General features: G+C 41.8%; 1 protein-coding gene across 1 annotated transcript in view; it reads left to right on the top strand.

Annotated features, from left to right (window-relative positions):
• The first annotated feature begins 10,601 nt into the window (after window positions 1-10,601).
• DPY19L3 (dpy-19 like C-mannosyltransferase 3) overlaps window positions 10,602-27,553 on the top strand; it is an 87,633-nt gene continuing 70,681 nt past the window's right edge. The window contains exons 1-3 of the mRNA XM_067471140.1: window positions 10,602-10,718; window positions 14,632-14,774; window positions 25,670-25,794. Coding sequence (XP_067327241.1) covers window positions 14,672-14,774; window positions 25,670-25,794 — 228 coding nt within the window. The 5' untranslated portion in view covers window positions 10,602-10,718; window positions 14,632-14,671. The remainder of the gene's footprint in view (window positions 10,719-14,631; window positions 14,775-25,669; window positions 25,795-27,553) is intronic.

Raw genomic sequence — 27,553 nt, forward strand, 5'->3', positions numbered from 1 at the left:
TATTAATCTCAATGTGAACAACTATAGGTCCATGAAGCAGAGAATGAAAGAGAAGACCAAGCCATGCTTTGAGCCCAATTGCTTCTTCCGCAGAAGAGAACGATCCCTCTCTGATACAAACAGCATCAAACCAGTTGGCATCTCACAAATCACTTGGCTGGCAAGGTATGCGTTGGGTGGGTTTTTCCCCCCCTCCAGTATGAGATGTTATAATACGATGCTTATCTAATTGGGTCTTTTTAAAATACGTATATCAGCAAGCATTTAAGGAGTAGTATGATTTAGTTCCAGTCCCTCGAGGTGCCATAACATACATGGGTTTACCAACATGTTGAATTTAATTGTTTATTGTACTAGCCATTGGCCATGACATAAAATATACAATCTTTCAAAGTACAATAAGCACTTTTATTTATTTATTTACATTATTTCTATCCCCCCCCATTTCAGCCCGAAGGTGACTCAGGGCAGTATAGAAATAATGTAAATAAATAAATATAAATATTAAAAACCTGTTCTGTATACTGGCTCTTTAAAATTATAGTAGTAGTGACGTGATAACAATGACAAAAGTCTGATTTTGTATCCTTCCAAAATATCTCCATTTCCATTTCTAGTTTCTGCTGTGGACTTGACTAGTTGGGCCCGGATTTTTTTGGGGCCGCGACTGCAAATGTGGCCACCTTTAATGTTATACTTTTGGAATAATCTGCTAACAAGTCACAGGTAGCTGCTGACTGTTGCCATGCTGCCCTTTCTTCCAAAAGAAGATTGTTTCCAGGGTCATTATACAATGGGCAATGTAAAAGATAGTGTGTTAAATCTTCTGTTTCACAACAAACACATATCCACTAGTGGCATTCTCTCCTGACGTTTTGCCTGCATCTATGGCAAGCATCCTCAGAGGTAGTGAGGTCTGTTGGAACTAGGAAAAAAGGTTTATATATCTGTGGAATGACCAGGGTGGGACAAAGGACTCTTGTCTGCTGGAGCTAGGTGTGAATGTTTCAGCTGACCACCTTGCATTTGATGGCCTGGCAGTGCCTAGAGCAATCTTTTGTTGAGAGGTGATTAGCTCTCCATGATTGTTTCCTCTCTGTTGTTTTGCTGTTGTAATTTTTGAGTTTTTTAATACTGGTAGCCAGATTTTGTTCATTTTCATGGTTCCCTCCTTTCTGTTGAAATTGTCCACATGCTTCTTGTGGATTTCAATGGCTTCTCTGTGTAGTCTGACCTGGTGGTTGTGAGAGTGGTCCAGCATTTCTGTGTTCTCCAATCATCTGCTGTGTCCAGGTTGGCTCATCAGGTGCTACAAATGCTCCATTCAGCAAAGGACAAGAGGGATCCTCTCGCTTCTGCAGGAGTCTACCATATGCCATGCAGCTGTGGGCAAGTCTACAGAGGGACCACCAAACGCAGCCATGTCCAAACACGCATCAAGGAACATGAAAGGCACTGCAGACTACTTGAACCAGAGAAGTCAGCCATAGCAGAGCACCTGAGGAACCAACCTGGACACAGCATGTTATTTGAGAACACAGAAATGCTTGTTTTGCTGTTGTTTTGCTGTTGTAACTTCCTACAGACTTCTGAAGATGCCAGCCACAGATGCAGGTGAAATATCAAGAGAGAATGCTACTGGAACATGGCCATATAGCCTGAAAAAACCTACAACAACCCAGTGATTCCGGCCATGAAAGCCTTTGACAATACATAGAAAAATAACTGTTGCCGAAGCTAGATTTTGTTCATTTTGTTCATTTCAACAACAAAAGATTGCCCCAGGCACTAACAAGCCACACCAAAAAACTTCCAGGCCATCAAATGCTAATCAATGTGGCCAGTTGAACCATTCACACCTTGCTCCAGAAGACAAGAGTCCTTTCTCCCACCCTGGTCATTCCACAGGTATATAAATCCCATTTACCTAGTTCCAACAGACCTCACTACCTCTGAGGATGCTTGCCATAGATGCAGGCGAAACGTCAGGAGAGAATGCCTCTCTAGAACATGGCCATATAGCCCGACAAAACCTACAACAACCCGGAAATAAAATTGTATACAATGTTTGAGTTTTAAATACTTAATACAGAAGTTGTTCAAGGAGGCATTCCGCAAGGCGACCTAAGCTAAGATGTCTCCAGTTTGGATTATTATTTCATCTATTTCTAAATTCTATGCAACAATATGGTAAAAAAAAATCCTACCGTACAGCCTAAAGTTTACAAAAATATTTCAGATATATGAAAAATAGGATTTAGAATGCAGAGATATTTATATTCTTTGAAAAAGAACCAACAGGAAAAATTGAGAGGAGAGGCTTAATATGAAGGATGCTGTATTTTACAGCATTGTTTTGAATTGAAGCTTGATCGGAATGAGCATCCATTAACACAAAAAAAATTGACAAGTGCATTGGGTTGTTGCATTCTATATTCATTTTTTTATATAAGTATGATGTCGCCATACTTATAGACTTCTGATGTGCTGAGAAATAGAAAACTAGAAGTTGCCCCTTTGTTCAGGTCCCTTGAAACTCCATCCAAAGGATTTGAAACAAAATCCAAAATAGTTTCTCGTTTTAAGACCTTGAAATTGAACTATTAATTTCCCACTGCTGTTTTGTAGCTTCTGTTTAGAACAGCTTAATGTAAAGTTTGGTTTAAAATACTTATGCAATCTGTTTAATTATATATATATATATATATATAAATATATATGTGTGTGTGTGTGTATATATATATATATATGTGTGTGTGTGTGTGTGTGTGTGTGTATATATACACACACACACACACACACATATATATATATATATACACACACACACATATATATTTATATATATGAGTGTATATATATTTATATATATACACATATATATTTAAATATATACACACACACACATATATATAAATATATACATATATATATTTATATATACACACATATATATTTATATATTTATATATATACACACATATATTTAAATATATACACACATATATATTTATATATATACACACACATATTTATATATATATACACATATATACATATATACACACACATATATATGTATGTGTGTATATGTATATATTTATATATACATTTTTTCCCATAGTGGATCATACCTATTCATTACACTACAGGCTAATTGCAAAAATAGGAGTTTATGAAAGAGAGGCATTCTTAGTATGGGAGAAATAATAAAAGGGCATTGTGTACATGGACTTTTTTTCCATTAAGTTTTACTATTAAATAGTACTTTAAAAAAAATATTTACAGACTCAATACTCAACCTTTAAGATGCACAGAGAACGGGTCATCTTCATACTGACATTTTGTATTATTATTTTATTATTTCGCTATACAAAATCCGTGTATTTATCCCATTGAAGTATTCAGCCTGAAATTAATTTCATGATCATGTTGACAGTTTTGGAAAGTTGGAGTGTGAACCATTTGGGAAGACGGAGCACGCTGGGGACATGACGCACGCCTTCCCGTTCTGTTTAGGAGGACATGCATGGGCGCATACTGCTAACGATGGGGTGTTTTTGTCTTATTTAATTTCAGTAGGATTACTTTTGATGCTCTGAGTTATAATTTCTTCCGTTGCTCTTATCTCTTGCAAGTTGCATTATGGATAAAGTTTCCGTTCCTCCTCTTGTCTGTATTCGAGGTTAGCTTTCGTTGAGATTGACTGAAACAAACGTGATATAGATTGCAACCTTATAGTACCAATGTTCATTCATTGAGAAAATTGGAGTGTATGCTGGACTTTTGAAGTTTAGGGCGAGCGGAACAATGCTTGCTTGCCTTTGCCTTATCCTGCTTTCAGATCCACTCGTTTTCTGCTAATTGCAAGCCCTAATTGCCAAGGAATATGATGAACAATCCAGTCCAAACAATGTGTGTTTTCTAGGAAACGTATTGTCGAAGGCTTTCATGGCCGGAATCACTGGGTTGTTGTAGGTTTTTTCGGGCTATATGGCCATGTTCTAGAGGCATTCTCTCCTGATGTTTCGCCTGCATCTATGGCAGTGGTTCTCAACCTGGTGACCCCAGATGCTTTCGGCCTACAACTCCCAGAAATCCTAACAGCTGGTAAACTGGCTAGGATTTCTGGGTATTGTAGGCCAAAAACATCTGGGGACCCCAGGTTGAGAACCACTGATCTATGGCAAGTATCCTCAGAGGTAGTGAGGTCTGTTGGAACTAGGAAAATTTATATATCTGAGGAATGACCAGGGTGGGACAAAGGACTCTTCTCTGTTGGAGCTAGGTGGGAATGTTTCAACTGACCACCTTGATTAGGATTTGATGGCCTGCCAGTGCCTGGGGAAATCTTTTGTTGAGAGGTGATTAGATGTCCCTGTTTGTTTCCTATCTATTTTTTCTTTGCTGTTGTAATTTTAGAGTTTTTTAATACTGGTAGCCAAAGCCAAACTCTAAAATTACAACAGCGAAACAAACAGGGACAGCTAATCACCTCTCAACAACAGATTGCCCCAGGCACCAACAAGCCACACCAAACAACTGCCAGGCCATTAAATGCTAATCAAGGTGGTCAGTTGAAACATTCATACCTCGCCCCAACAGACAAGAGTTCTTTGTCCCACCCTGGTCATTCCACAAATATATGGAATGTTGTTTGGTGTGGCTTGTTAGTGCCTGGGGCAATCTTTTGTTGAGAGGTGATTAGATGTCCCTGTTTGTTTCCTATCTGTTGTTTTGCTGTTGTAATTCTAGAGTTTGGCTTTGGTTACCAGTATTAACAGACCTCACCACCTCTGAGGATGCTTGCCATTGATGCAGGCAAAACGTCAGGAGAGAATGCCTCTAGAACATGGCCATATAGCCCGGAAAAACCAACAACAACCCAGTTTCTAGGAAACGTTCTCTTGCAAATTGGACCTCTATAGACTGAGTCCAAACAAACATTGCATCCAAATCTATTGATACCTTCTTTAAGTTCCCGGTACCTTCTTCCAGGAAGTTCAACCAAGCCTTGACTCAACCAGTTCATTGATTATGAACGGCCTACTTGGAAATGCGCTGTTAAAATCAATGGGATTTAGTATTATTTCGACAGCTTTGCCAACGGAACCTGTGTCTTCTCACAACGGTGCGCGTCATTCCCAACCCGAAAGGCATTTGTGGGATTCAGCCAGTGAACTGCAACGTAAAGCACTTATTTAATCCTTCAGAATGTACAGTCGGTGCTTAAGGTAAACATTAAGCTATATTTAATAGACTTTTGCATTTGATATCCAAGGGCATGGGTAGATATATTTTTTTAAGAAAAGGAATTGTAATACCGCGGCGCTGCTTTTTGTAATAGCCAAAGTATAAAACTTTTAGAAAACTGACATGTAAATAATAATAATAATAATAATATTGCAGATTTCACCTCTTGCTGCATCTTCTCCATGGGATGGCTTCTTTTATATATAAAGATCCTTTTTCCACGCATTAAGCTGCATGCCTTACGCTCTCACCAGGATTGTTGTGTTTGGAAACTACAGAAGCAACCTTTGTAGGTCGACTTTGACTACCTTCCGAAATACTGTACATGGTTGGAATAATTTATTTTACTTTACAGAAGTTTTTGTCACGTATTGACTAATTGTATTTTGGTAATAAACGCCTTTGTTGAACACATCAGAACTGTGTGTGTCCTCGATTGTATGGGATACGTTTTCGAAGTGTCTCTAATGTAGGGATATTGGTGTCGTCCATAGATATTATATGTTACATACAATGTATTATATTAGCACAGCCCAATATTAGTATTATAGATTACTATATTGTACTATACCACTATATTGCAATACTATTAGTAATATTACATGTAATATACAATTATTATATTATCATATATTATTATACTAGCCGTCCCCTGCCACATGTTGCTATGGCCCACATGGGGGTTCTGTGTGGGAGGTTTGGCCCAATTCTATCATTGGTGGGGTTCAGAATTCTCTGTGACTGTAGGTGAACTATGAATCCCAGCAACTACAACTCCCAAATGTCAAGATTCTGTTATCCCCAAACTCCATCAATGTTCACATTTGGGCATATGGAGTCTTCGTGTAGAGTTTGGTCCAGACCCATCATTGTTTGAGTCCACAGTGATCTCTGGATGTAGGTGAACTACAACTCCAAAACCAAAGGACACTGCCCACCAAACCCTTCCAGTATTTTCTGTTGGTCATGGGAGAACTGTGTGCCAAGTTTGGTTAAATTCCATCATTGGTGGGGTTCAGAATGCTCTTGGATTGTAGGTGAACTATAAATCCCAGCAACTACAACTCCCAAATGACGATATCAATTGTTTTGAGTGTAGGACATACATTGGCCTGAGAGGTGTCTTGTGTCCAAATTTGGTGTCAATTCTTCCAGTGGTTTTTGAGTTCTGTTAATCCCACAAACGAACATTGCATTTTTGTTTATATAGATATTGTACATTATATTATGATCAATATTATATGTACAGACAATACATTATATTATTAGCATAGCCCAATATTAGTATTATAGATTACTATATTGTACTATACCACTATATTGAAATAGTATTAGTAATATTACATGTAATATACAATTATTATATCATTACATAGTATATTGTATTATTAGCATTATATTGTATATTATATTATGATCAATATTATATGTACATACAATGCATACTATACCACTTCCAGTATTTTCTGTTGGTCAGGGGAGTTCTGTGTGCCAAGGTGAGTTCAACTGCAACGTTGATGGAGTTCTAAATGCTCTTTGATTGTATGGGATACATTTTCAAAGTGCATCTAATGTAGGGATACTGGCGTTGTCCATAGATACTATATGTTACATACAATACAATATATTATTAGCATAGCCCAATATTAGTATTATAGATTACTATATTGTACTATGCCACTGTATTGCAATACTATTAGTAATATACAAATATTATTATATTGTTTTATTAGTATTATATTCTGTATTATGATCAATATTATATGTACCTACAATACATCATATTATTAGCATAGTCCAATATTAGTATTATAGATTATTATTATTATTATTATTATTATTATTATTATATTGTACTATACCACTGTATTGCAATACTATTAGTAATATACAAATATATTATTATATTGTTGTATTAGTATATTGTATATTATGATCAATGTTATATGTACATACAATACATCATATTATTAGCATAGCCCAAAATTAGTATTATAGATTACTATATTGTACTATACCACTATATTGCAATACTATTAGTAATATACAAATATTATATTATTATATTGTTTTATTAGTATTATATTGTATATTATATTATGATCAATATTATATGTACATACCATACATTATATTATTAGTATAGCTCAATATTAGTATTATAGATTACTATATTGTACTATACCACTATATTGCAATAGTATTCGTAATATTACATGTAATATACAATTATTATATCATTACATAGTATATTGTATTATTAGCATTATATTGTATATTATATTATGATCAATATTATATATACATACAATGCATTATATTATTAGCATAGCCCAATATTAGTATTATAGATTATTATATTGTAGTATACCACTGTATTGCAATATTATTAGTAATATTACATATAATATACAAATATTATATTATATTGTCTTATTAGTATTATATTGTATATTATGATGTATATTATATGTACATACAATACATGATATTATTAGCATAGCCCAATATTAGTATTATAGATTATTATATTGTAGTATACCACTGTATTGCAATATTATTAGTAATATTACATATAATATACAAATATTATATTATATTGTTTTATTAGTATTATATTGTACATTATATTATGATCAATATTATATCTACATACAATGCATTATATTATTAGCATAGCCCAATATTAGTATTATTATATTACTGTATTGTACAATTATTATATTATTACGTATTATTATATTGTATTATTAGCATTATATTGTATATTATATTATGATCAATATTCTATGTACATACAATACATTATATTATTAGCATCGCCCAATATTAGTATTATAGATTACTATATTGTACTACACCACTATATTGCAATACTATTAGTATTATTACATGTAATAAACAAATGTTAAACTATTTTATATTATTATATTGTTTTATTAGTATTATGTTTTATATTATGATCAATATTATATGTACATACAATACATTATATTATTAGCATCGCCCAATATTAGTATTATAGATTACTATACTGGCATGACTGCGTTGAGTGCCACTAGCTTCCCACAGAAGCAATACCTATTGATCTTCTCACATTTGAATGTTTTCAAACTGCTAGGTTGGCAGAAGCTGGGGCTAACAATGGGAGCTCACCTCGTCCACGGATTCGAACGGCCAACTTTCCAATCAGCAAGTTGTGATTAGAACTCTAAACAACTGTCTTACTATCCTCTAAAACAGGCATATAAAATGAATTATAGTGGTCGTACTATGGAACTCTTTGGGTTTTAGATATGCACCGGAATGCTTTGATACCTATGAGTGCATTGCTGCCGTCTCTGTCTCTTACTACGAGGCCGACATTTTCGGAGATTTCTCATCTAAAAGGCATTTGATCCAAAGGACCTGGATTGGTCTCGGAGGATTAAAAGCACAAAGGAAGCCGGATCCTCTGAGCAGTCGTTCCGGGTCTTAAAAACTCCTGAAAACTGGATTTGGCAAATAAATAAATAAATACTATAAAGTACATTTTATTTTGTGGAAGCTTTTCCAGACTTTATCCCACTTTATTGGATAGATTTGGATATCAGTCTTCAAAATTCCATAAGACGCTTCAGTTTTGTTTTGACCAACAGACATACTGGAATGGTCTAGTGAGTATTGACCTTGAGTTTGGGAGTTGTAGTTCACCTACATCCAGAGATGACTGGACTCAAACAATGATGGATCTGGACCAAACATGGCACGAATACTCAATATGCCCAAATGTGAACACTGGTGGTTTGGGGAGATAGACTTTGACATTTGGGAAATGTGGTTGCAGGGATTTATAGTTCACCTACAATCAAAGAGCATTTAGAACTCCATCAACGTTGCAGTTGAACTCACCTTGGCACACAGAACTCCCCTGACCAACAGAAAATACTGGAAGTGTCTGGAGGGCATTGACCTTGAGTTTTGGAGTTGTAGTTCACCTACATCCAGAGATCACTGTGGACTCAAACAATGATGGATCTGGAGCAAACTTGGCACGAATCCTCAATATGCCCAAATGTGAAGACTGGTGGAGTTTGGGGAATACAGACTTTGACATTTGGGAGTTGTAGTTGGTGGGATCTATAGCCTACAGTCAGAGCATTCTGAATCCCATCACCAAGAGGATTGGATCAAACTTTCCACACAGAACCACTACAGCCAACAGAAAACATCTGTCGGAGGTGCATTGAATGCAATATTCCTGCTTCTTGGCACGATGGGTTTGGACTGGATGGCCCATGAGGTCTCTTCCAACTCTAGGATGAACTTCCTGACTGTGAGAGCTGTTCAGCAGTGGAACTTTCCGCCCTGGAGTGGAGGCTCCTTCTTTGGAAGCTGGGTGGCCATCTGTCAGGGGTGCTTTGAATGCAATATTCCTGCTTCTTGGCAGAAGGGGGTTGGACTGGATGATGGCCCAGGAGGTCTCTTCAAATTCTATGATTTGAAGGAAGGAGGAAGGAAGGAGGGAGGGAGGGAGGGAAGAAGGAAGGAGGGAGGGAGGAAGAAAGGAAGGAGAAAGGAAGGAAGAAGGAAAGAAGGGGGAAGAAAGGAAGGAGGGAGGAAGGAAGGAGGGAGGAAGGAAGGAAGGTAGGAAGAAAGGAAAGAAGGAAGGATGGAGGCAGGAAGGACGGAAGGAAGGAGGGAGGGAGGGAGGAAGGAAGGAGGAAGGAAGGAGGGAGGGAGGGGAAGGAAGGAAGGAGGAAAGAAGGAAGGAAGGTAGGAAGGAAGGAAGGAAGGAGGGAGGAAGGAAGGAAGGAGGGAGGGGAAGGAGGAAGGAGGAAAGAAGGAAGGTAGGTAGGAAGGAAGGAGGGAGGAAGGAAGGAGGAAGGAAGGAGGGAGTGGAAGGAAGGAAGGAGGAAGGTAGGTAGGAAGGAAGGAGGGAGGAAGGAAGGAAGGAGGGAGGGAGGGAGGGAGGGGAAGGAAGGAAGGGAGGAAAGAAGGAGGGAGGGAGGGAGGAAGGAAGGAAGGAAGGAGGAAGGAAGGAAGGAAGGAAGGAAGGAAGGAAGGAGGGAGGGAGGGAGGGAGGGAGGGAGGGAGGGAGGAAGGATGGAGGAAGGAAGGGAAGGGAAAGAAAGAGAGAGAGAAAGAAGGAAGGAAGGAAGGAAAGGAAAGAGGGAAGGAAGGAAGGAAGGAAGGAAGGAAGGAAAAGGGAAGGAAAGGAAAGGAAAGGAAAGGAAAGGAAAGAGGGAGGGAAGGTTTCCCAGAGCAACGCGTGGCGGGTCCAGCTAGCCTGGTCAATCAGTGCCAATGGCTCCTCCTCCTCCTCCTCCTGGCCCCGCCCCCTCCCTCCATTGTGGCCAATGGGAGGCGGCGCTCGAGCATCCTTCCTGCTTCTCCTTCTCCTTCCTTCGGATAGCGGTTGTGGTGGTGGTGGTGGTGCCGCCTTCTTCTCCTCCTTCTTCCTCTTCTTCCCTCAGGACAGAGAGGTAAAGAAAGGCCTCGGGGGAAGGAAGGAAGGAAGGCGGGAGGGCAGGCTAGGCCTCGAAGGAGGAGAACGAGGAGAGGAAGGGGCTCTATGGCGGCTTAGGCCCGGCCCCCCTCGTCGTCGTCCTCGTCCTCCTCTTCTCTCCCATGGCGGCGTCCATTCCAAATCCTCACAAGAAGGTCCTGAGGGAGAGGCAGGCCTCGGGGGGCCTTCATTCTATGGAATCCACTGCTGAACAGCCCTTTGGAAGCTTTGAAACAGAGGCTGGGTGGCCATCTGTCAGGGGTGATTTGAATGCAATATTCCTGCCATCCACTCCAACCCCATTCTGCCAAAAAGCAAGAAAATCCATTCAAATCACCCCTGACAGATGGCCATCCAGCCTCTGCTTCAAAGCTTCCAAAGAAGGAGCCTCTTTCCACCACACTCCCTCCTGGGGCGGAGAGTTCCACTGCTGAACGGCTCTCACAGTCATAGAATCCGAAAATTAGAAGAGACCTGGTGAGCCATCCTATCCAACCCCATTCTGCCCAGAAGCAGGAAATTCCCATTCAAAGCACCCCCGACAGATGGCCAGCCAGCCTCCGCTTCAAAGCCTCCAAAGAAGGAGCCTCCACCACACTCTAGGGCAGGGAGTTCCACTGCTGAACTGCTCTCACAGTCATACTATCATAGAATCCTGGTGGACCATCCAGTCCAACCCCATTCTGCCCAGAAGCAGGAAAATCGACTTCAAAGCACCCCCGACTGATGGCCACCCAGCCTCTGCTTCAAAGCCTCCAAAGAAGGAGCCTCCACCACACTCTAGGGCAGGGAGTTCCACTGCTGAACTGCTCTCACAGTCATACTATCATAGAATCCTCGTGGACCATCCAGTCCAACCCCATTCTGCCCAGAAGCAGGAAATTCCCATTCAAAGCAACCCCAACAGATGGCCAGCCAGCCTCTGCTTCAAAGCCTCCAAAGAAGGAGCCTCCACCACACTCTAGGGCAGGGAGTTCCACTGCTGAACTGCTCTCACAGTCATACTATCATAGAATCCTCGTGGACCATCCAGTCCAACCCCATTCTGCCCAGAAGCAGGAAATTCGACTTCAAAGCACCCCCGACTGATGGCCAGCCAGCCTCCGCTTCAAAGCCTCCAAAGAAGGAGCCTCCACCACACTCTAGGGCAGGGAGTTCCACTGCTGAACTGCTCTCACAGTCATACTATCATAGAATCCTCGTGGACCATCCAGTCCAACCCCATTCTGCCCAGAAGCAGGAAATTCGACTTCAAAGCACCCCCGACTGATGGCCAGCCAGCCTCCGCTTCAAAGCCTCCAAAGAAGGAGCCTCCACCACACTCTAGGGCAGGGAGTTCCACTGCTGAACTGCTCTCACAGTCATACTATCATAGAATCCTCGTGGACCATCCAGTCCAACCCCATTCTGCCCAGAAGCAGGAAATTCGACTTCAAAGCACCCCCGACTGATGGCCAGCCAGCCTCCGCTTCAAAGCCTCCAAAGAAGGAGCCTCCACCACACTCTAGGGCAGGGAGTTCCACTGCTGAACTGCTCTCACAGTCATACTATCATAGAATCCTCGTGGACCATCCAGTCCAACCCCATTCTGCCCAGAAGCAGGAAATTCGACTTCAAAGCACCCCCGACTGATGGCCAGCCAGCCTCCGCTTCAAAGCCTCCAAAGAAGGAGCCTCCACCACACTCTAGGGCAGGGAGTTCCACTGCTGAACTGCTCTCACAGTCATACTATCATAGAATCCTCGTGGACCATCCAGTCCAACCCCATTCTGCCCAGAAGCAGGAAATTCGACTTCAAAGCACCCCCGACTGATGGCCAGCCAGCCTCCGCTTCAAAGCCTCCAAAGAAGGAGCCTCCACCACACTCTAGGGCAGGGAGTTCCACTGCTGAACTGCTCTCACAGTCATACTATCATAGAATCCTCGTGGACCATCCAGTCCAACCCCATTCTGCCCAGAAGCAGGAAATTCGACTTCAAAGCACCCCCGACTGATGGCCAGCCAGCCTCTGCTTCAAAGCCTCCAAAGAAGGAGCCTCCACCACAGTCTAGAGCAAGGAGTTCCACTGCTGAACAGCTCTCACAGTTATAAAATGATAGAATCCTAGATTTGGAAGAGACCTGGTGGGACATCCAGTCCAACCCCTTTCTGCCAAGAAGCAGGAAAATCACAAAGCACCCCTGACAGATGGCCATCCAGCCTCTGCTTAAAAGCTTCCAAAGAAGGAGCCTCCACCACACTCCAGGGCAGAGAGTTCCACTGCTGAACAGCTCTCACAGTCAGGAAGTTCTTCCTTATGTTCAGATGGAATCTATCTATATGGCTGGGTGGCTCTTTGTCAGGAGGGCTTTAATGATGTTTTCTTAATGATTGTTTGAGTCCACAGTGCTCTCTAAGTGTAGATGAACTTCAAGTCCCAAACTCAAGGTCAATGCCCACCAAACCCTTCTAGTGCTTTCTGTTGTTCATAGGAGTTCTGTGTGCCATGTTTGGTTCAATTCCATCGTTGTTGGCCTTCAGAATGCTCTTTAATTGTTGGTGAACTATAAATCCCAGCAACTACAACTCCCAAATGACAAAAATCAATATTTTTGAGTGCTGGTCACTCCTTGGATTAGTAAGTGTCTTGTGGCCAAATTTGGTGGCAATTCATCCAGTGGTTTTTGAGTTCTGTTAATCCCACAAACGAACATTACACTTTTATTTATATAGATACACAAATATATACACACACTAGCTGTCCCCTGCCACACATTGCTGTGGCCCAGTCTGTTGATCTGGAAAATAAAGTAACGGGAAAGTGTTGGTTTCTAATATATGTAATGTCTTTCTGCTTGTGGGTAAACAGTATTCCTTGCTGTTTCTTTGTCAGTGTTGATGTGGAGAGTGTCTGGTTGGTCCACCCTGGAACATGCAACATATAATTGTCCTTTTTGGGGGGTCCCGTTCAAATCTATGATACTATATCTCTCTGTGTATGAATCTTATCTATCTACCTATATCTATGGCTGGATGGTTCTTTGTCAGGAAGACTCTGATTACGTTTTCTTGCCCTGATGAAGGGAATTGGACTGGATGGCCTTAAGTATTTTCTGTTGGTAACGGGGGTTCTGTGTGGGAAGTTTGCCCTGATTCTGTCATTTGTGGGGTTCAGAATGCTCTTTGATTATAGGTGAACTATAAATCCCAGCAACTACAACTCCCAAATGTCAAGGTCTATTTCCTCCAAACTCCATCTGTGTTCATATTTGGGCGTATGGAGTGCTTGTGCCAAGTTTGGTCCAGATCTATCATTGTTTGAGTTCACAGTGCTCTCTGGATGTAGGTGAACTACAACTCCCCAACTCAAGGTCAATGCCCACCACACCCTTCCAGTACTTTCTGTTGGTCTTGGGAGCTCCGTGTGCCAAGTCTGCTTCAATTCCATTGTTGGTGGAGTTCAGAGTGCTCTTTGATTGTAGGTGAACTATAAATCCCAGCAACTACAACTCCCAAATGACAAAAGCATAATTTTTCAAGTGATGGTCACTCCTTGTGTTGTGAGACATTTTGTTGCCAAATTTGGTGTGATTTCGTTCATTGGTTCTTTTGTTTTTAAAGTACTCATTATGCACAGAGCATTTATAGATAGATAGATAGATAGATAGATAGATAGATAGATAGATAGATAGATAGGTAGACCCATATATACACACACAAAACACATATACACAGACTGGGCCACAGTAAAGCCTGGCAGGGGACAGCTAGTTAATAATAATTTTTAAAATAATTTTATAATTATGTTTCTGTGTCTTCATCCCTACATTTAAAGGAGAGTAGTACAACTCACAGGCTGTTAAACAAATGGATACATTAACTTCCATATTATTTTGTATATGTGCATTTAGGAACAAGCTTGAAGTTTAACACGTGAAGGTTAGTGACATCATGACAACGATTCGGCAGAGAAAGGGAACAAAATCCACAGAAGTTGCAGAAGAATGTCAATCACAAGAGAAGAACTGGAAACTTAATGGGAAAATTGTGCCTGGTAGGTATTCATTTTTTGTTTATTTGTTTGTTTGTTTAAAGTGAATAGCTCGTAGATGGTTTTTGACTAAAATTATGATATAAGTTTTTAGAAAGTTTTAAATGTGTCGTGGTGTTACTGTCTAATGCAGTGTTTCTCAACCTGGGGGTCAGGACCCCTGGGAGGGTCAGAGGGGTCGCCAAAGACCATCAGAAAACATAGTATTTTCTGTTGGTCATGGGTTCTGTGTGGGAAGTTTGGTCCAATTCTATTGTTGGTGGGGTTGAGAATGCTCTTTGATTGTAGGTGAACTATAAATCCCAGCAACTCCAACTCCCAAATGTCAAGGTCTATTTTTCTCAAACTCCTCCAGTGGTCACATTTCAGCATATTGAGTATTTGTGCCAAGTTTTGGTTCATCATTTCATCATCATTTCATCATTGGTGGTGTTCAGAATGCTCTTTGATTGTAGGCGAACTATAAATCCCAGCCACTACAGCTCCCAAATGACAAAATCAATCTCCCCCCAACCCCACCAGTATTCAAATTTGGGCATATTAGGTATTTGGGATTTGAAGATACATCCTGCATATCAGATATTTACATTACAATTCATAACAGTAGCAAAATTACAGTTACGAAGTAGCAATGCTAATTATGGTTGGAGGTCACCACAACGTGAGGAACTGTACTAAGGGCTCGCAGCAATAGGAAGGTTGAGAACCACTGGTCTAATGCTTATTGTTATTGTTTTAATGTTTATTGCTTTGCTTTATGAGTTTATTTATTGTTGTATTTGTTATGCTGTTGTTTTAGTGATGTGTTGGGCCTTGGCCTCTTGTAAGCTGCACCGAGTCCTTCGGGAGATGTTAGCTTGAAATTTCTTTACATTAATGCCAATATTAATCATGGTCGAAGTAAGTCCTTACAAATCAGTATTCCACATTAGTTTTAATTTGATGTCTGTTACATATTTCCAGAAGTTATATGTTTATTTACAAAGCACTATATTGATTTTTATGTCTTCAGCAGCCCTTGCTTATTCAATAGGTTGGGGATTAGAGTGCTGTCAAAAAGGGGAAATGATTGGAAAGCGGAACTTAAAATTTTAATATCTATCTATCCATTTTTTATACACATAATCAAAGTGAAAAATGTGTATGTGGAGGAGGTGCCCACTTACACAGGCCACTATAGTTCCAAGTGCTGAGAGTCCTCCAACTACTTACTTAGGCAATCCCTCATTGTCTGAAGAGGACAGTCCACGTCTCACAGGCGTATAGTAGGGTTGGGAGAGGAATAGCTTTATAAACAAGCCCCTTGGTCTCCCTACGGATGTCCCGGTCCTCAACCACTCTCTGCTTCATTCGGAAAAAAACTGCACTCACAGAGCTCAGGCGGTGTTGTATTTCGGTGTCAATGTTGACTTTGGTGTAGAGGTGGCTGCCAAGGGAGCGGAAATGGTCAATGTTTTCTAATGTATTTCTAGCATTGGAGAGGGATTGCCTGGTGACTGCTGGAAGAGCACTTTGGTTTTCTTGATGTTCAATGACAGGCCGAGCTTCTCGTATGCTTCTGCAAAGGAGTTTAGAGTGACTTGTAGGTCTTCTTCTGAATGCGCACAGACGACGTTGTCATCAGCATACTGGAGTTCTATAACAGATGTTGTTGTAACATTGGTTTTGGCTTTTAGTCTGCTGAGGTTAAAGCCTCCAAAAGCACTCCCTCAACGGATATTGCAGGTTATAGCGAGCACCATGAACCTGTAGCCCAAACGCTGCCAATGATCTCCCTAAATACTAACCACCCAAGGAATGCTTTCATTTGGGAACAATTTCGTCCTAGTTCTTTCTCCCACCTCGGACATCATTCCACAGATATATAAACCTCACTTGCCTAGTTTCCAACAGACCTCACAACCTCTGAGGATGCCTGCCATAGATGTGGGTGAAATGTCAGGAGAGATTGTTTCTGGAACATGGCCAGACACCCTGGAAAACTCACAGCAACCCAGTGATTCCGGCCATGAAAGCCTTCAAAAACACATCTTCCCAGTTCCTTTGCTATTTTCTCTCCCTCCTCCCCTCTCCTTAACACATTCACAAAACTTCCTTCTTCTTGAATTTACACCTTTTAAAATCTCAGCCTCTTCACCCCGATTTCTACTAGTAGGGGATCAAGTGGGGTTAACTGGTTTTTGCCGGCCAATGAGTGACCATCACTCATAAAAACACTGGAAAACACAGCAAAAGAGACTTTAAAAGCCAAAAATTAAAAAAAAACATTACAACACATGCACATAACCACATAAATACACATATACACACACATATATATACACATCAAACACATATACACAGACTGGGCCACAGCAATGCGTGGCAGGGGACGGCTAGTTAACTATGAAAGGGTATACATGATTTTTGAGATGCTCTGCATTTTTGTCAGGCGTGTGCTGTTAATAAGGGAGTAGCTGTTCTGCAGGTAAAGGTGGCTCAGTAGTTAAACCGCTGAGCTGCTGAACTTGCTGACCAAAAAGTTGTCAGTTCAAATCTGAGGAACGGGGTGAGCTTCCACTGTCAGCCCCAGCTTCTGCCAACCTAGCAGGTGCACTCCAGGAATAGGAAATGGGAAATGTTAAAGAGTCCCAGTGGTGCAGTGGGTTAACCTGCTGAACTTGCTGACCAAAAGGTCATCGGTTCGAATCTGGGGAGGGGGCGAGCCCCCGCTATTAGCCCCAGCTTCTGCCAACCTAGCAGTCAGAAAACACTGCAAATGTGAGTAGATCAGAAAACACTGCAAATATGAGTAGATCAATAGGTACCACTTTGACAGAAAGGTAGCTAACAGCGCTCCATGCAATCATGCTGGCGATATGACCTTGAAGGTGTCTATGGACAACGCCAGCTCTCCGGCTTAGAAATGGAGATGAGCAACAGCTCCCAGAGTCAGACACGACTGGACTTAATGTCAGGGGGAAACCTTTGCCTTGCCTTACCTTTTATCAGGAGTTATTGGAAATTGGCCCTTTCTTGCAATGGGCAGGACTGCTGACCAAAAGGTCAGCAGTTTGAATCCGGGGAGAGAGGTGAGCTCCCGTCTGTCAGCTCCAGCTTTCCATGTGGGGACGTGAGACAACCCTCACACAGGATGGTAACACATTGGGGCGTCCCCGGAGCAATGTCCTTGCAGAACATCCGGGCATCCCCTGGGCAACGTCCTTGGAGATGGCCAATTCTCTCACACCAGAAGCAACTTGCAGTTTCTCAAGTCGTTCCTGACATGAAAAAAAAGAAGAATATGAGAAATATAATTATTCCAAATGAATGTAGCGTTCATGTCTAAATATAGAAAATGGTGATTCACCTTCTCTTGTTGATCGACTGTGTATAGTTTTGCTATTTCAGTGTCAGAAATTCATCACTTGTAATTGGGTATTATGGTGAGAGAGTGCCTTGATCCGCCAACTTAGGAGGAAGTGTAGATGATCAGACTACTGAATATGCAACAGAACCATCACTAGATTAGGAAGCATGACACACGCAATGTTCCAAAGGATTTTCAGATAAGTGATGGTTCTCAAGATTACTTTAAGGTTCCGTACAGTTTTACTAAACTCTTATTGGGGAAAGGTCACAGCGTAAAGCAGTTTAATCACAGATGTCGGAGTGAGCACACAAGCAATGCGCAGAAATCACAATAAGGATAAGAAAGAGCACTTTGCCACTTTCAACATTCAGCATCCCCAGTGAGAAAATTAGTTGAACCTGACAATCAGAAGAAAAATAATATAATAAGCTCCAAAATTACACAGACTTGTGAAGAAATAACTTTTAAAAATATTTTAGCTGTTTTTATAGTTGGGGTGCAGCCGAAAATGAGGCTTCCAAACAATGAGGGTGTTGTGTGTTTCCTGGGTTGTATGGCCGTGTTCTGGCAGCATTTTCTCCTGATGTTTCACCCACATCTCTGGCAGGCATCCTCAGAAGTTGTGAGGTCTCTATAGCCCAAAAAACCTACAACAACCCAATATTATAGCTGTTTTTATAGTTGGGGTGCAGCCGAAAACGAGGCTTCAAAACCATGAGGGTGTTGTGTGTTTCCTGGGCTGTATGGCCGTGTTCTAGCAGCATTTTCTCCTGATGTTTCACCCACATCTCTGGCAGGCACCCTCAGAGGTTATGAGGTCTCTATAGCCCGGAAAACCTACAACAACCCAATATTATAGCTGTTTTTATAGTTGGGGTACAGCTGAAAATGAAGCTTCCAAACAATGAGGGTGTTGAGTGTTCTAGCAGCATTTTCTCCTGACGTTTCACCCACATCAATGGCAGGCATCCTCAGAGGTTGTGAGGTCTGTTGGAAGCTAGGAAAGTGGGGTTTTATATATTCCTGTGGAATGATGTCCTGTGTGGGAGAAAGAACTCTTATCTGTTTGAGGCAGGTGTGAATGTTGCAATTGGCCATCTTGATTAGCATTTTTCCATGTGCCTGGAAGAGTTTCTCCCCATAGAGAGGTTCAGTTAAAATCCTTGTCGGTTAAGCCTAGAAGGGAGAATTCTGGTTTCAGCCTAATCTTTTTCTTTAAAATCTTTTGGGATTCCCTCTGTATTAGTCTCCAATATCTGGTGGCCTCTTTGCAGGTCCATCACATATGGTAGAAGCAGAAGAAGCATTTTCTTCTGATGTTTCACCTGCATCTATAGGAGCCCCCGGTGGCGCAGTGGGTTCAACCCCTGTGCCGGCAGGACTGAAGACCAACAGGTCGCAGGTTCGAATCCGGGGAGAGGCAGATGAGCTCCCTATATCAGCTCCAGCTCCTCATGTGGGGACATGAGAGAAGCCTCCCACGAGGATAAAAAAATTCAATTCATCCGGGCATCCCCTGGGCAACGTCCTTGCAGACGGCCAATTCTCTCACACCAGAAGTGACTTGCAGTTGTCAAGTTGCTCCTGACACGACAAAAAACAAAAAAAAACCCCTGCATCTGTGGCAGGCATCTTCAGAGGTTGTGCGGTTTGTTGGAGACTAGGCAAATGGGGTTTATATCCCTGTGGAATGATGTCTAGGATGGGAGAAAGAACTCTTGTCTGTTTGAGGCAAGTGTGAATGTTGCAATCGATTACCTTGAGTGGCATTGAATAGCCTTGCAGCTTCAAAGCCTGACTGCTTGCTGCCTGGGGAATCCTTTGTTGGAAGGTGTTAGCTGGCCCTGATTGTTACCTGTCTGGAATTTCCCTGCTACATAAGCTCCACCAGTGTGGCTGTTGCTGACGCCATAGTTTCTTTATCTGTAAAGTTGATATCAGGAAAGAGCAAGTAGACTAAAACATTTTGGCAGAAGAAAAATGTCAGACTGTGACAAATTAAGTGGCTGGTGAATATGCTTGGAGACAAAAGGATGATGAATATATATATATATATATATATATATATATATATAATCCAGAGCTTGTGCTAGGCACGGTGACAATAAATTCACTTGGGAGGGGAGGTTAAAAATACATTTGGGGGCAAAGATGGAATCCTTGTATGGAGCTATCCAAGGTGCTGAATCCTATCCTTCCAATAACACTGTTACAAAATTTGGGAAATGTTCTGTTCCTGGTTTGAAAGTGTTATTTCCTGTTTAATTGTGTAGTACTTACTTTGAAAGTAGTTGTTCTACTCCAGAAACTTTGTTTTTGTGGCTGCCACAAACTACGTTGCATTGGTCAAGACTCAAAGAGGAGATCTTTATTGAGAAACGAGAGCAAAATCAGAGAATGATGTGCTGCTGCAGGATGTCCTTCCCACAAAAACAAAGTTTGCGCAGTTTAAGAAACCTTTTCTATGTGTTTATATGTTGTAGTTCAACCTGTGATTGTGTCTGGTGTCAATGGGGATGATGGTTTTCCTGGGCCTGTGTCTGATGTCAATGGGGATGATGGTTTTCCTGGCCCTGTGTCTGATGTCAATGGGGATGATGGTTTTCCTTGGCCTGTGTCTGGTGTCAATGGGGATGATGGTTTTCCTGGCCCTGTGTCTGATGTCAATGGGAATGATGGTTTTCCTGGGCCTGTGTCTGATGTCAATGGGGATGATGGTTTTCCTGGGCCTGTGTCTGGTGTCAATGGGGATGATGGTTTTCCTGGCCCTGTAACTGATGTCAATGGGGATGATGGTTTTCCTGGCCCTGTGTCTGGTGCCAATGGAGATGATGGTTTTCCTGGGCCTGTGTCTGGTGTCAATGGGAATGATGGTTTTCCTGGCCCTGTATCTAGTATCAATGGGGATGATGGTTTTCCTGGGCCTGTATCTGATGTCAATGGGGATGATGGTTTCCCTGGGCCTGTGTCTGATGCCAATGGGGATGATGGTTTTCCTGGGCCTGTGTCTGATGTCAATGGGGATGATGGTTTTCCTGGGCCTGTGTCTGATGTCAACGGGGATGATGGTTTTCCTGGGCCTGTGTCTGATGTCAACGGGAATGATGGTTTTCCTGGGCCTGTGTCTGATGTCAATGGGGATGATGGTTTTCCCTGGCCTGTGTCTGATGTCAATGGGAATGATGGTTTTCCCTGGCCTGTGTCTGATGTCAATGGGGATGATGGTTTTCCTGGGCCTGTGTCTGATGTCAATGGGGATGATGGTTTTCCTGGGCCTGTGTCTGATGTCAATGGGGATGATGGTTTTCCTGGTCCTGTTTCTGATGTCAATGGGGATGATGGTTTTCCTGGTCCTGTTTCTGATGTCAATGGGGATGATGGTTTTCCTGGCACTGTGTCTGTCAATGGAGATGATGGTTTCCCGGGCCTGTGTCTGATGTCAATGGGGATGATGGTTTTCCTGGGCCTGTGTCTGATGTCAATGGAGATGATGGTTTCCCGGGCCTGTGTCTGATGTCAATGGGGATGATGGTTTTCCCTGGCCTGTGTCTGATGTCAATGGGAATGATGGTTTTCCCTGGCCTGTGTCTGATGTCAATGGGGATGATGGTTTTCCCGGGCCTGTGTCTGATGTCAATGGGGATGATGGTTTTCCCTGGCCTGTGTCTGATGTCAATGGGGATGATGGTTTTCCCGGGCCTGTGTCTGATGTCAATGGGAATGATGGTTTTCCCTGGCCTGTGTCTGATGTCAATGGGGATGATGGTTTTCCCGGGCCTGTGTCTGATGTCAATGGGGATGATGGTTTTCCCTGGCCTGTGTCTGATGTCAATGGGAATGATGGTTTTCCCGGGCCTGTGTCTGATGTCAATGGAGATGATGGTTTCCCGGGCCTGTGTCTGATGTCAATGGGAATGATGGTTTTCCCTGGCCTGTGTCTGATGTCAATGGGAATGATGGTTTTCCCTGGCCTGTGTCTGATGTCAATGGGGATGATGGTTTTCCTGGGCCTGTGTCTGATGTCAATGGGGATGATGGTTTTCCTGGGCCTGTGTCTGATGTCAATGGGGATGATGGTTTTCCTGGGCCTGTGTCTGATGTCAACGGGAATGATGGTTTTCCTGGGCCTGTGTCTGATGTCAATGGGGATGATGGTTTTCCCTGGCCTGTGTCTGATGTCAATGGGAATGATGGTTTTCCCTGGCCTGTGTCTGATGTCAATGGGGATGATGGTTTTCCTGGGCCTGTGTCTGATGTCAATGGGGATGATGGTTTTCCTGGGCCTGTGTCTGATGTCAATGGGGATGATGGTTTTCCTGGGCCTGTGTCTGATGTCAATGGGGATGATGGTTTTCCTGGTCCTGTTTCTGATGTCAATGGGGATGATGGTTTTCCTGGCACTGTGTCTGTCAATGGAGATGATGGTTTCCCGGGCCTGTGTCTGATGTCAATGGGGATGATGGTTTTCCTGGGCCTGTGTCTGATGTCAATGGAGATGATGGTTTCCCGGGCCTGTGTCTGATGTCAATGGGGATGATGGTTTTCCTGGGCCTGTGTCTGATGTCAATGGGGATGATGGTTTTCCTGGGCCTGTGTCTGATGTCAATGGGGATGATGGTTTCCCTGGGCCTGTGTCTGATGTCAATGGGGATGATGGTTTTCCTGGGCCTCTGTCTGATGTCAATGGGGATGATGGTTTACCTGGGCCTGTGTCTGATGTCAATGGGGATGATGGTTTCCCTGGGCCTGTGTCTGATGTCAATGGGGATGATCGTTTTCCTGGCCCTGTGTCTGATGTCAATGGGGATGATGGTTTTCCTGGCCCTGTGTCTGATGTCAATGGGGATGATGGTTGTGTTGGGCCTGTGTCTGATGTCAATGGGGATGATGGTTTTCCTTGACCTGTGTCTGATGTCAATGGGGATGATGGTTTTCCTGGCCCTGTGCCTGATGTCAATGGGGATGATGGTTTTCCCTGGCCCTGTTTCTGGTGTCAATGGGGATGATGGTTTTCCTGGCCCTGTGTCTGATGTCAATGGGGATGATGGTTTTCCTGGGCCTGTGTCTGATGTCAATGGGGGTGATGGTTTTCCTTGGCCTGTGTCTGGTGTCAATGGGAATGATGGTTTTCCTGGGCCTGTGTCTGATGTCAATGGGGATGATGGTTTTCCCTGGCCCTGTTTCTGGTGTCAATGGGGATGATGGTTTTCCTGGCCCTGTGTCTGATGTCAATGGGGATGATGGTTTTCCTGGCCCTGTGTCTGATGTCAATGGGGATGATGGTTTTCCCTGGCCTGTGTCTGATGTCAATGGGAATGATGGTTTTCCTGGCCCTGTGTCTTTTGTCAAAGGGGATGATGGTTTTCCTGGCCCTGTGTCTTTTGTCAATGGGGATGATGGTTTTCCTGGGCCTGTGTCTGATGTCAATGGGGATGATGGTTTTCCCTGGTCTGTGTCTGATGTCAATGGGGATGATGGTTTCCCTGGGCCTGTGTCTGATGTCAATGGGGATGATGGTTTTCCTGGCTTTGTGTCTGATGTCAATGGGGATGATGGTTTTCCTGGCTCTGTGCCTGATGTCAATGGGGATGATGGTTTTCCTGGGCCTGTGTCTGGTGTCAATGGGGATGATGGCTTTCCTTGGCCTGTGTCTGATGTCAATGGGGATGATGGTTTTCCTGGCCCTGTGTCTGATGTCAATGGGGATGATGGTTTTCCTGGGCCTGTGTCTGATGTCAATGGGGATGATGGTTTCCCGGGCCTGCGTCTGATGTCAATGGGGATGATGGTTTTCCTGGGCCTGTGTCTGATGTCAATGGGGATGATGGTTTTCCTGGGCCTGTGTCTGATGTCAATGGGAATGATGGCTTTCCTTGGCCTGTGTCTGATGTCAATGGGGATGATGGTTTTCTGGCCCTGTGTCTGGTGTCAATGGGGATGATGGTTTTCCTGGGCCTGTGTCTGATGTCATTGGGAATGATGGTTTTCCCTGGCCTGTGTCTGGTGTTAATGGGAATGATGGTTTTCTTGGGCCTGTGTCTGATGTCAATGGGAATGATGGTTTTCCTGGCCCTGTGTCTGGTGTCAATGGGGATGATGGTTTTCCTGGCCCTGTGTCTGATGTCAATGAGGATGATGGTTTTCCTGGCCCTGTGTCTGATGTCAATGAGGATGATGGTTTTCCTGGCCCTGTGTCTGATGTCAATGGGGATGATGGTTTTCCTGGGCCTGCGTCCGGTGTCAATGGGGATGATGGTTTTCCTGGCCCTGTGTCTGATGTCAATGGGGATGATGGTTTTCCTGGCCCTGTCTGATGTCAATGGGGATGATGGTTTTCCCTGGCCTGTGTCTGGTGTCAATGGGGATGATGGTTTTCCCGGGTCTGTGTCTGATGTCAATGGGGATGATGGTTTCCCTGGGCCTGTGTCTGATGTCAATGGGGATGATGGTTAAATAAATAATAATAAATAAAAAATAAATAAATTTCCTGGCCCTGTGTCTGATGTCAATGGGGATGATGGTTTTCCTGGCCCTGTGTCTGATGTCAATGAGGATGATGGTTTTCCTGGCCCTGTGTCTGATGTCAATGGGGATGATGGTTTTCCTGGGCCTGTGTCTGATGTCAATGGGGATGATGGTTTTCCTGGGCCTGTGTCTGATGTCAATGGGGATGATGGTTTTCCTGGGCCTGTGTCTGATGTCAACGGGAATGATGGTTTTCCTGGGCCTGTGTCTGATGTCAACGGGAATGATGGTTTTCCTGGGCCTGTGTCTGATGTCAATGGGAATGATGGTTTTCCTGGCCCTGTGTCTGGTGCCAATGGGGATGATGGTTTTCCTGGGTCTGGGTCTGATGTCAATGGGAATGATGGTTTTCTGGCCCTGTGTCTGGTGTCAATGGGGATGATGGTTTTCCCTGGCCCTGTTTCTGGTGTCAATGGGGATGATGGTTTTCCTGGGCCTGTGTCTGATGTCAATGGGGATGATGGTTTTCCTGGCCCTGTGTCTGATGTCAATGGGGATGATGGTTTTCCTGGCCCTGTATCTGATGTCAATGGGGATGATGGTTTTCCCTGGCCTGTGTCTGGTGTCAGTGGGGATGATGGTTTTCCTGGCCCTGTGTCTAATGTCAATGGGGATGATGGTTTTCCTGGGCCTGTGTCCGGTGTCAATGGGGATGATGGTTTTCCTGGTCCTGTGTCTGATGTCAATGGGGATGATGGTTTTCCCGGGTCTGTGTCTGGTGTCAATGGGAATGATGGTTTTCCCTGGCCTGTGTCTGGTGTCAGTGGGGATGATGGTTTTCCTGGGTCTGGGTCTAATGTCAATGGGGATGATGGTTTTCCTGGTCCTGTTTCTGATGTCAATGGGGATGATGGTTTTCCTGGCCCTGTGTCCAGTGTCAATGGGGATGATGGTGTTCCTAGCCTAAGTTGTGAAGCCCTGGCCTTCTCAAAAGGCCTGGTTCTGGCCAAACTTACCCAACATGACAAACTTTAATAATTTATGGAGTCTCAGGGATTTAAACAAGAACAATCTTTTGCAGGTGGGAAACTTTGGAAAAAACTTTCGCCCCTCGTTGGTGGAATCATTGGCATTTCCCTCGCAATTCTTACTTCCGTTTACGTTGCTACATTGCACGAAAATGACCTGTGGTTTTCCAACATCAAGGTAAGGAAATGATTATAATCGCTGTGTGGATGATGCTGAATTTATTGTTTTCTTGGTACTTTGGCAGTCAATGTTTTTCTGCAGATCTTTCCACATCTACCATAGCGTTACCTTTTTCTTCTATATTGATCATTTTATCAGATGTCACCTTGACAACCTATTCAGGTGGCACAAACCATTATTCCAACCTTCTCAGTGTAAATATGCTTATGTATCCTTCCAATAACAATAAAGACAGTAAATGTAATAATAACAAATAGAGAAAAATAATAAATGTAATAATAATAAAGGTAAAGGTTTTCCTCTGACATTAAGTCCAGTTGTGTCCGACTCTGGGGGTTGGTGCTCATCTCCATTTCTGAGCCAAAGAGCCAGTGTTGTCCGTAGACACCTCCTAGGTCATACGGCCAGCATGGCTGCATGGAGCACCGTTACCTTCCCGCCAGAGCGGTACAATAATGAATTTAATAAAAGAGTAAAATAATAAATGTAATAATAATGATAGAGTAAATAATAATTGTAATAATAATAGAGTAAATTAATAAATGCAATAATAACAATAATAAATAGAGTAAAATAATAAATGTAATAATAAATAAAGTAAAATAAATGTAATAATAACAATAATAAAGTAAAATAATAAATGTAATATTAATGATAAATAGAGTAAAATAATAAATGTAATAATAATAGAGTAAAATAATAAAATATAATAATAATAAATAGATAAAATAAATGTAATATTAATAATAATAAATAGAGTAAAATGATAAATGTAATAATAATAAATAAAGTAAAATCAGTGTAATAATAACAATAATAAAATAAAATAATAAATGTAATAATAATAAAGGTAAAGGTTTTCCTCTGACATTAAGTCCAGTTGTGTCCGACTCTGGGGGTTGGTGCTCATCTCCATTTCTGAGCCAAAGAGCCAGTGTTGTCCGTAGACACCTCCTAGGTCATACGGCCAGCATGGCTGCATGGAGCACCGTTACCTTCCCGCCAGAGCGGTACAATAATGAATTTAATAAAATAGTAAAATAATAAATGTAATAATAATGATAGAGTAAACAATAATTGTAATAATAATGGAGCAAATTAATAAATGCAATAATAACAATAATAAATAGAGTAAAATAATAAATGTAATAATAATAAATAAAGTAAAATAATAAATGTAATAATAACAATAATAAAGTAAAATAATAAATGTAATAATAATGATAGAGTAAAATAATAAATGTAATAATAATAGAGTAAAATAATAAATATAATAATAATAAATAGATAAAATAAATGTAATATTGATAATAATAAATAGAGTAAAATAATAAATGTAATAATAAATAAAGTAAAATAAATGTAATAATAACAATAATAAAATAAAATAATAAATGTAATAATAATGATAAATAGAGTAAAATAATAAATGTAATAATAATAAATAGAGTAAAATAATAAATATAATAATAATAAATAGATAAAAATGTAATATTAATAATAATAAATAGAGTAAAATAATAAATGTAATAATAATAAATAGAATAAAATAATAAATGTAATAAAAATAATTATGTAATAATTATGTAAAACAATAAATAACCTTGACTTGAGTACAAACCAAAGTGGGCTTTTTCACCCCATAAAAGGGCTGAAAACCTCTGCTTATACTTGAGTATATACGCTAAGTCATGATGTGGATTTCTTTGGTTCATATTATAAAACACCCCCTATTTGTAGGCACAGCCAACATCCC

This window comes from Anolis sagrei, chromosome 8 (assembly GCF_037176765.1).
Source record: "Anolis sagrei isolate rAnoSag1 chromosome 8, rAnoSag1.mat, whole genome shotgun sequence".
Classification (NCBI taxonomy): Eukaryota; Metazoa; Chordata; class Lepidosauria; order Squamata; family Dactyloidae; genus Anolis; species Anolis sagrei.